General features: G+C 42.4%; 1 protein-coding gene across 2 annotated transcripts in view; it reads right to left on the bottom strand.

Annotated features, from left to right (window-relative positions):
- Positions 1-1,407: 1,407 nt before the first annotated feature.
- Positions 1,408-10,215, bottom strand: part of FNDC11 (fibronectin type III domain containing 11) — an 11,637-nt gene continuing 2,829 nt past the window's right edge. Inside the window, exon 2 of one of the 2 annotated variants that reach the window (XM_070748760.1) lies at positions 1,408-2,393. In XM_070748760.1, coding sequence (XP_070604861.1) covers positions 1,442-2,393 — 952 coding nt within the window. In that variant the 3' untranslated portion in view covers positions 1,408-1,441. Of the gene's footprint in view, positions 2,408-10,215 lie in introns of those variants that run through there. The other variant, XM_070748761.1, reaches the window with a different exon arrangement.

The raw sequence follows: 10,215 nt of genomic DNA, 5'->3' as shown, positions 1-10,215 counted from the left end.
CCGCCTGACTGTACTGTTCACCCATTTTGAGACTGTCGGAAATCACTACCCCTAAATCCTTCTGAAGTTTGTGCTAACGCAGAACTGCCAATACAATACTCAGATTGAGGATTCCTTTTGCCCAAGTGCATTACAGTGGTACCTCGACATACGAGTTTAATTCGTTCCAGACCTGAGCTCGTAAGTCGATCAACTCACATCTCGAACAAATGCCTTTAGACTTTGTTTTTCGCGCAGAGATAACTGGAAGCAAGGAGATTCTTGCGCCAACTAGTGGAAGCTCGGCTCGTATCCCGAATTTGAGCTCGGGTATCGAACAGAAATTTCGCTCGCGTCGCGGCTCGTAACTTGGAATACTAGCATGTGGAGCAGCTCGTATCTAGAGGTACTACTGTATTTGGAAACATTAAACTGCATTAAATCTCGCTTAGCATGATGGAGGGCTGCTTGTACAGTGTTCCCTCGATTTTCGCGGGGGTTGCGTTCCAAGACCGCCCGCGAAAGTTGAATTTCCGCGAAGTAGCGGTGCGGAAGTAAAAACACCATTTTTGGCTATGGACAGCCAAAAACTACCCCCACGCACCCTTTTTCAAGGCAGCGCAAGGAGCCTGGCTTGAAGTTGGGGGCGGGGAGCGACGAAAGTGCGGAGGCCGGCAAAGATTGTTTTGAATGTCGGTTGCCCCCGCCCCCCCAGCGCCTCCAGCCCCCTCGCTGCTAACCCCTGCCCACCCGATTCGCCCCTCTCAATGGCTTTCTTGGGACACGGGTCCTCCTGCAGCAGCACTGGCGGCTATGGCTTCTCATCCTCCTCATTCGGCCGCTAGCCGCTCTGAGCGCTTTGAGAATGCCCGCCCCACCCCTCTCACAATCCCTTAGCTGAGGGTGGGGCGGGCATTCTCAAAGTGCTCAGAGTGGCTAGCGGCCGAATGAGGAGGATGAGAAGCCATAGCCGCCAGCGCTGCTGCAGTGAGGGGGCTGCAGGAGAGGCGGGGCAGGCGTTCTCACAGAGAGGGAGAGAGAGAGAAAGAGAGAGAGAAAGCAAGAGGGGGAGAGTGGAAGGTAGAGAGAGAGAGAGAGAGAGAAATGATAGAAAAAAGGGGAGAAAAAAAGAGAAATGAGAAAATGATTGAAGCAGAGAATGACAGGAAAGAAAGAGAAAGAGAGAAGGGAGTCTTGGTGAGGACGTATGATGTCATCAGGTGGGAAAAACCGTGGTATAGAAAAAAAAACCACGGAGTATTTTTTAATTAATATTTTTTGAAAAACCGTGGTACTGTATAGCCGTTTCGCGAAGCTTGAACCCGCGAAAATTGAGGGATCACTGTATTCCCTTTAAAGAAAGACCTCATGCTGGGTTGCCACGCGTTTTTTTTAAAAATAAGGGTTTTGCTTTTAATCTGGCTTATTTTTACACCCCTTGGGAATGGCTAAGGTGGGAAACTTAGGATTGCGAGGTGGTCTCTCCCACACTTTCGGCAAGGTACGGTTTAGTCTTAAGCAGTATGGAGTCACGCCACTGTTCGTAAACGAGCGTGTACGTTTCCGCTCTCCGGACGGTGAACCGATACAATCGGTCGGACAAGAGGTTGTGGATTTCACACGTGTTGGAGGTGACCGGCATAATTCCGCACTGGACTCGCTCCTGAGGAGTTCTGGGCTCCAACAGCCGGAACTGGAGTTCGAACTGGTCCAACTGGGACTGCTGGCTCGTGACCAACCATTTGAGGCTGACCCAGTCCTCGTGGGCCGCCGATTCCCTCCGGTCAAACATCACGGGCATCTTGGTACTGAGGACTAATCGGATGTGTGGGATTTTGGTGATCCCAATGTCAGAAACCAGCCGGTGTTTGATGTACAGCCGTCCGGGGACCAACATGGCCAGGAAGTAATCCATCTGTTCGGAAAGTCTGGAGATCTTCTCCTTGACCGTCTCCCACCTGGAAAGGAATGTCATCATATCGTAGATCTCCAGAAGGTGGACCAACTCCTCCCGACCTCTCTCTAATTCTTCTAGCAGGTCAGACAGGAGCAGCAGCTGTATCTTGGTCTGGATGGTGCCCACTTTTTTCATCCTTTGGAAGCGCCAAGGATCGATGAGTTGCAACATGGTGGTGGGGAGCATCAGGTGGTTCTGATCTCCCAGGGCCAGGTGCTTGGGCAGGATTTCGAGGTAGTAGGAGCACTTTTTGAGAAGCTCGATCCGTTTGTGGTGCCGCCGGAGGAGGTGGAGGCTGAGGTCCGCGTGGAGGAACTCCAGCACCATGTTCTTCCTCTCCAAGTAGATGCTCCAAGCTTCGTTCTCGCGCTCGTCGTCGTGGTACGGCATGGTTGGGAGGCTGGCTCCTAACTTGTTCAAGTAGAGGTCAATCGTTCCAATGTTCATCCTACCTGGGCTGGAAGAAGCCATGACACAAAGCGGAAAACAAGTCAGGGTCATCGTTCAAACATCTATTTACTGTTTCTAGGTTCTATCATATCTCAAGAGCTAAAATTATTATTTATTTCTTATTTTTTATTAGATTTGTATGCCACCCCTCTCTGAAGACTTGGGGCGGCTCACCGCATGCATTAATTTAATTAATTAATTAAATTAATTAATTTAATTAATTTAATTAATTTAATTAATTTAATTAATTTAATTAATTTAATTAATTTAATTAATTTAATTAATTTAATTAATTTAATTAATTTAATTAATTTAATTAATTTAATTAATTAATTTCATTTATTTATTTATTTATGTATTTATGTATGTATGTATGTATGTATGTATGTATGTTTGTATTTATTTATTTATTTATTTATTTATTTATTTATTTATTTATTTATTTATTTATTTATTTATTTATTTATTTGTATGCCTCCCCTCTCCGCAGACTCGGGGCGCCTCACAACAGCAACAGAAAACAATATATAATACAAATTCAATAATTAGAAAGCCAAAAACCCATAATTTTAAAAAAACATGCACACAACATACTATACATAAACAGTATAGGCCTGGGGAAGATATTTCAGTTGCCCCATGCCTGACGGCAGAGGTGGGTTTTAAGGAGTTTGCGAAAGGCAAGGAGGGTGGGGGCCATAGCTCCCTCTAAGCTGAGCAGTGAGCAATCGCTCACTTAAAAATCATCATCAACTCAGAGTTTTCCAAACATGCCCAGAAGCCGAGAGGGAAAGAGTAAGAGGGACGGAGAGAGAGAGGAAGAGAGGAAGAGAGAGAAACAGATAGAAAAAAGAGAGGAAGGAAGAGAGAAAGAAAAAGAATGGGAGTAAGGAAGAGAGAAAGAAAATCTAGCTCAACTATTTAAGTGGCGTTTTGATATTGATAGAGTTGCCCTATTATGAGCTCACTGTTATAGACACACAGTACAGTATTGTATTTTGAAATTCTCTGAGGCAAAACAGGGTGGGTTTTTTATTTGTTTGTTTGTTTGTTTGTTTGTTTGTTTGTTTGTTTGTTTATTTATTTATTTATTTATTTATTTATTTATTTATTTATTTATTTATTTATTTATTTATTTATTTAATATTTCTGTGCCGCCCAGTCCCGAAGGGACTGCCGCTCAGACACTATACTTTTCTGCCCCCCCGCCCCCAAAAAATTAGAGGGAACACTGGGTTCTATCATATCTCAAGACCTAAAATTATTATTTATTTCTTATTTTTTATTAGATTTGTATGCCACCCCTCTCTGAAGACTCGGGGCGGCTCACCGCATACATCAATCAATCAATCAATCAATCAATTAATTAATTAAATTTGAATGCCGCCCCTCTCCATAGACTCGGGGCGGCTCACAACAGCAACAGAAAACAATATATAATACAAATTCAATAATTACAAAGCTAAAAAACCCATAATTTAAAAAAACATGCACACAACATACCATACATAAACTATATAGGCCTGGGGAAGATATTTCAGTTCCCCCATGCCTGACGGCAGAGGTGGGTTTTGAGGAGTTTGCGGAAGGCAAGGAGGGTGGGGGCAGTTCTAATCTCTTTCTAATATTTTACACCTAAGATAAAATACAGGAAATAGTACAAGGGCAGACTAGATAGACCATGAGGTCCTTTTCTGACGTCAATTTTCTATGTTTCTAATGCCTGCAAAGAAAGAAAGCAAACTCCAAGAACAACCTGGCATTTTTGACATCAGCTTTTGTTTAGCTTGATCTGCAGATGAAACTCGAAAAATTAGAATATCATGCAAAAGTTCGAACCATAGAAACAGAGAAGATTGATGGCAGAAAAAGACCTCCTGGTCCATCTAGTCTGCCCTTATACTATTTCCTGTATTTTATCTTAGGATGGATCTATGTTTATCCCAGGCATGTTTAAATTCAGTTCCTGTGGATTTACCAACCACGTCTGCTGGAAGTTTCTTCCAAGCATCTACTACTCTTTCAGTAAAATAATATTTTCTCATGTTGCTTCTGATCTTTCCCCCAACTAACCTCAGATTGTGCCCCCTTGTTCATCTTCACTTTCCTATTAGAAACACTTCTCTCCTGAACCTTATTTAACCCTTTAACATATTTCAATGTTTTGATCCTGTCCCCCTTTTCCCTTCTGTCCTCCAGACTATACAGATTGAGTTCATTCAGTCTTTCCTGATAAGTTTCATCCTTAAGACCTTCCACCATTTTTGTAGCCCATCTGGAGGTTACTTGGGGGAAAGATCAGAAGCAACGTGAGGAAATATTATATTTGACTGAAAGAGTAGTAGATGCCTGGAACAAACATCCAGCAGACGTGGCTGGTAAATCCACAGGAAATGAATTTAAACATGCCTGGGATCAACATATACCCATCCTAAGATAAAATACAGGAAATAGTACAAGGGCAGGCTAGATAGACCAGGAGGTTTTTTTCTGCCGTCATTCTTCTAGGTTGCTATGTTTCTATAAGATACATCAGTATAAGATGCAACCACTCTGCAGGCCTTCCAAACCTACTGCATGTTCTGCCGGCGTGTCTCAACCGCCCGTAATTACAGGGTAATTAGTCCAGAAAGACACACACCACACGATAAAAGGAAAACCCAAAAGTCTTTATCAACAGAAAAACAGAAACAGCTCATGTCAAAGGGATTTTCTGGTACACACAAGGCACAGGTTAAATGCAGTCCAATTGCTCACCCAATAACTGGGAAATTGAGTCCAATTCTAAAGTCCAGAGAGTCCACACACACAATTCTGAAGAGCAAAAACCACGATCTTGACGAAACTATGAATATAAACTGCCATGAGGCTAAAAGAGCAGGCTGCTCTTTTATCTGTAGCACTAATTACAGCAGCCCCACCCAACCACAGGTGGCCTCATTTATCTCCTGTAATAATCCTTCAGTTGTTGTCTCCTATGCATCACTATACGCATGAGTGGATGTGTCAAATTCTTGTTCAGAATCCAGGGATAAGGATGATTGATCTCCTCCTTGGCTGTCTGCCAAACTCCCCTCTTCCAAGTCACCCCCACCTTCTTCTTCTTCCAAGGAAACTTCACTACCTGACTCTGTCGGCAATAAAACAGGCCTATGACATGTTGATGTTTCCCATGCATCCACCTCCACATTCCTTGGGGCAGGAGCTGGGCCAGAGCCAACCACAACACTGCACAACCAATTTTTAAGCAAAAATGGACCCATTTTATACCCATTTTTGCAGAAAATGGGGCACACAGAGGGTCTGAGAAGTCTGCAGACTACTTCTAGGAACTGGGGAAAGTCGTCCTCATTTTTGTGAAAAATAGCCCATTTTTCACCTGGGTTTTTTGCCTAAAAATGGGGATTGTTTTTGCCTTCCCCTAGCCCCCAAAGCACACTGCAGGCTTCCTAAACCTTCCGTGCATCCCATTTTTGCAAAACACCTGGCCCATTTTTCTCAAAAATGGGATGCGGGATTTCGGGAGGCCAAAAATGGTTGCATTCGGTGTATATGATGCACCAACGTTTCCATCCTCATTTGGGTGGGGGAAAGGGTGCATCTTATACTCTGAAAAATGTGGTACTTGTGGTTAGCTCTGGCCCAGCTCCTGCCCCAAGGAATGTGCATGTAGATGTGGGGGAGACATCCACATGCCGCAGGCCTGTTTTGCTCCTGATGGAATCTGCCGACGAAGCCTCCTCTGACCAAGGAAGCGCGAGTGACAGGGAAGAGGGGAGTTTGGCAGATAGCCCAGGAGGAGATCAATAATCTGTATCATCCCTGCATTCAATAAAAGAATTAATGACACATCCACACATGCGTAGAGTGATGCATAGGAGACAACAACTGAAGGATTATTACAAGAGAAAATGAGGCCACCTGTGGTTGGGTGGGGCTGTAATTAGTGCTACAGATAAAAGTGCAGCCTGGTGTTTTAGCCTCATGGCAGTTTATCTGATTCATTGTTTTGTCAAGATCGTGGTTTTTGTGCTGTTTAAGATTGTGTGTGGACTCTCTGGACTTTAGAATTGGACTCAATTTCCCAGTTATTGGGTGAGCAATTGGATTGCATTTCACCTGTGCCTTGTGTGTACCAGAAAATCCCTTTGAAAGTCGAATTTCTGCGAAGTAGAGATGCGGAAGTAAATACACTATTTTTGGCTATGAACAGTATCCCAAGCCTCCCCTTAACACTTTAAACCCCTAAATTACAATTTCCCATTCCCTTAGCAACCATTTAGATTATTACTCACCATGTTTATTTATTAAAGTTTATTAAAAAAAAATTATGAAAGGCGGATGAAAGTTTGGCGATGACATATGACGTCACCGGGCGGGAAAAACCGTGGTATAGGGAAAAATACCACAAAGTATTTTTTAATTAATACTTTTGAAAAACCGTGGTATAGACTTTTCGTGAAGTTCGAACCCGCGAAAATCGAGGGAACACTGTACACCCGTAATTGCACATGCCGCTGCATTTTGCACTAGCTGAAGTCTCCAAATGCTCTTCAAGGGTAGCCCCATGTAGAGTGCATTGCAGTAGTCACAGCTACCATAGGCAGGAGGACGAGCAATTGAGCCTCGCAGCTCCAGAGAGCATTTTGCACCTAAGTCAAAACAACGGCACAATCCTAGCCAGCCAACATCAAGGCCATCTCCACAGAAACCAGTAATGGCCTGGAGGGAGTGAATTCTACCACCTGTGCAATTGCTTTTTTGGGGAATTGGACTGATGATACACCTTGGGTGGGGGAGGGGGAAATAGGGTCAGAAGCAAAGTGCGAACTGACAGATCGCTACAGAGCACTGCACACCAAGACAACTAGACACAAGAACAGTTTCCCCCCGAACGCCATCACTCTACTAAACAAATAATTCCCTCAACACTGTCAGACTTTCTACTAAATCTGCACTTCTATTTCTACTAGTTTTTCTCATCATTCCTATCACCCATTTCCTCCCATGTTGACTGTATGACTGTAACTAGTTGCTTGTATCCTAAGATTTTTATTAATATTGCTTCTTCATTGCTTATTTGACCCCTATGACAATCATTAAGTGTTGTACCACATGATTCTTGACAAATGTGTATTTTATTTTATGTACGCTGAGAGCATCTGCACCAAGACAAATTCCTTGTGTGTCCAATCACACTTGGCCAATAAAATTCTATTCTATTCTATTCAATTCAATTCTATTCAATTCTATTCTGTTCTATTCTATCGTGATTTTGTCAATGTTTATTGTTTTCAAATGTTGGCTTTGTCAAACCTTGGAGACTTGAAGCGGGGTGGACTTCAACTCCCAGAATTCCCCAGCCAGTTTGGTGCTGAAATTTGCAAGAAAGTCTTAAAAAAAAAATGATGATATGCTTATCTCTAGAGCTTAAGACCAGTGTTTTTTAACCTTGGCCACTTTAAACAGTGTGGACTTCAACTCCCAGAATTCTCCAGCCAGCCATGCTGGCTGGGGACTTCTGGGAATTGAAGTTTATACACTTCAGTTGGTCAAGATTGGGAGTGAGGGGAGAAGGATAGACACCTGATTTAGGGGTCCTAATGGGTTAGTGTGCTGTCCCAGACACTGGGTCCCCCATGAAATGCTAAACAAGGTTAGAACAAGATCAGGGAACTGGAGGGAGGGAGTGAACTGGACCATTAGACTCCTATCTTGATTGACTGGGGCAGAGGTAGGCAAAGTTGGCTCTTCTTTTTTTTAAAAAAATATTTTTTATTGATTATATAATTTTTTAAAAAAACATAAGAAAGAGGGGGAAAAGGAGAAAGAAAAAAACCCACAAAAAACCCCCACAACAAAACCTAAAAAAATTAAATGGACATTTCCATAATGTGAATTGTACATGGATCGTAAGAGTGAAAAAATATTATGACTATAAGAGATTGTTTTTACGATACATCAGGTTTGTTTATAGTAATTTATCACTAATTACACAATATATGTATGGATATATATAAATGTGGATTAATATAGTTCACATTTTGACCCTTATTTCTTTATGTTTAAGGCTTGTACAGTCTAATTAAACTCCATAGATTTATGGTGTTACCATCCAAACCTTTTATCAGTACTATTAGTTTGTCAACTGTGTTGCTGACCGCTAACTTGCTAGTATGATTGGCTCAGGAATTCTGGGAGTTGAAGTCCATAAACAAGAGCCAACTTTGCTAATCCCTGGCCTGGGGCAATCGATCAAATTTATTTATTTTATTTTATTTATTTGTCAAACAAGTATAGGATAGTAGTAGTTTGTATAAATGTAGCTTAAGTAAAAAGTAACGACAAAAAAGGACAATAGGACAGTAGGACAGGGATGGGAGGCAAAATGGTGCATTTATGCACGCCCCTTACAGACCTCTTAGGAATGGTGTGAGGTCGACTTAAAATTTTTGGGGTTGGGGGAAGAAACCACAGAGTCAGGTAGTGCATTACAAGCATTGATCACTCTATTGCTGAAGTCGTATTTTCTGCAGTCAAGTTTGGAGTGGTTTACATTGAGTTTGATTATTATTATTATTATTATTATTATTATTATTATTATTTATTAGATTTGTATGCCGCCCCTCTCCGCAGACTCGGGGCGGCTCACAGCAACAATAGAAACAATATACAGTATTACAAATCTAATAATTAAAAAATCATTTAAAAAAGCCCTTATTAAAAAACAAAACATACACACAAACATACCATGCATAACTTGTATAGGCCTGGGGGGAAAGGAATATCTCAATTCCCCCATGCCTGATGACAGAGGTGAGTTTTAAGGAGCTTGCGAAAGGCAAGGAGGGTGGGGGCAATTCTAATCTCTGGGGGGAGCTGGTTCCAGAGGGTCGGGGCCGCCACAGAGAAGGCTCTTCCCCTGGGTCCTGCCAGACGACATTGTTTAGTTGACGGGACCCGGAGAAGGCCGACTCTGTGGTGGCCTTGATGATACGGAGCTGGAATATCATGGAAAATTATTTGGAAAAGATAATCAAACGACGAATCAATGAACACCTAGAAGCAAACAAAGTAGTAAAAAGCCAACATGGGTTTGTCAAAAACAGATCATGCCAGACTAATCTCATTGCATTCTTTGACAAAGTGACAAAATTAGTGGACCAGGGGAATGCTGTCAATGTGGTTTACTTTGACTTCAGTAAGGCTTTTGACAAAGTAGACCATAACTTACTACTAAATAAAGTAGAAAAATGTTGGATGGACAGCAACACCACCAGAACTGACTAACCAACTGCACTCAACGGGTAGTGCTCAAGGGAACTACATCTACATGGAGGGATATATGCAGTGGAGTACCCCAAGGCTCTATTTTAGGCCCATTACTCCTCAACATCTTCATCAATTATTTGGACCAGGGGATAGATGGGGAACTCATCAAATTTGCAGATGACACCAAATTGGCAGGAATAGCGAACACTCCAGAAGATAGGCACAAACTATATCGCCCAAAAGGCTTCCAGAGTTGTTAACATGATCCTACGTAGCTTCTGCTCTGGCAATCTCATGCTACTGACTAGAGCCTACAAAACCTATGCCAGACCCATCATCGAATACAGCTCATCTGTCTGGAACCCACACCACATTTCAGACATCAACACTATCGAAAACGTCCAAAGATATTTCACCAGAAGAGCCCTTCACTCCTCCACTCGAAACAGAATACCTTACGAAAACAGACTAACTATCCTAGGTCTTGAAAGCTTAGAATTGCGGCGCCTAAAACACAATTTAAGTATTGCCCACAAGATCATATGCTGCAATGTCCT

This window comes from Erythrolamprus reginae, chromosome 3 (assembly GCF_031021105.1).
Source record: "Erythrolamprus reginae isolate rEryReg1 chromosome 3, rEryReg1.hap1, whole genome shotgun sequence".
In the NCBI taxonomy this organism is placed as follows: domain Eukaryota; kingdom Metazoa; phylum Chordata; class Lepidosauria; order Squamata; family Dipsadidae; genus Erythrolamprus; species Erythrolamprus reginae.
This window is presented reverse-complemented; position numbering and strand designations above follow the sequence as displayed.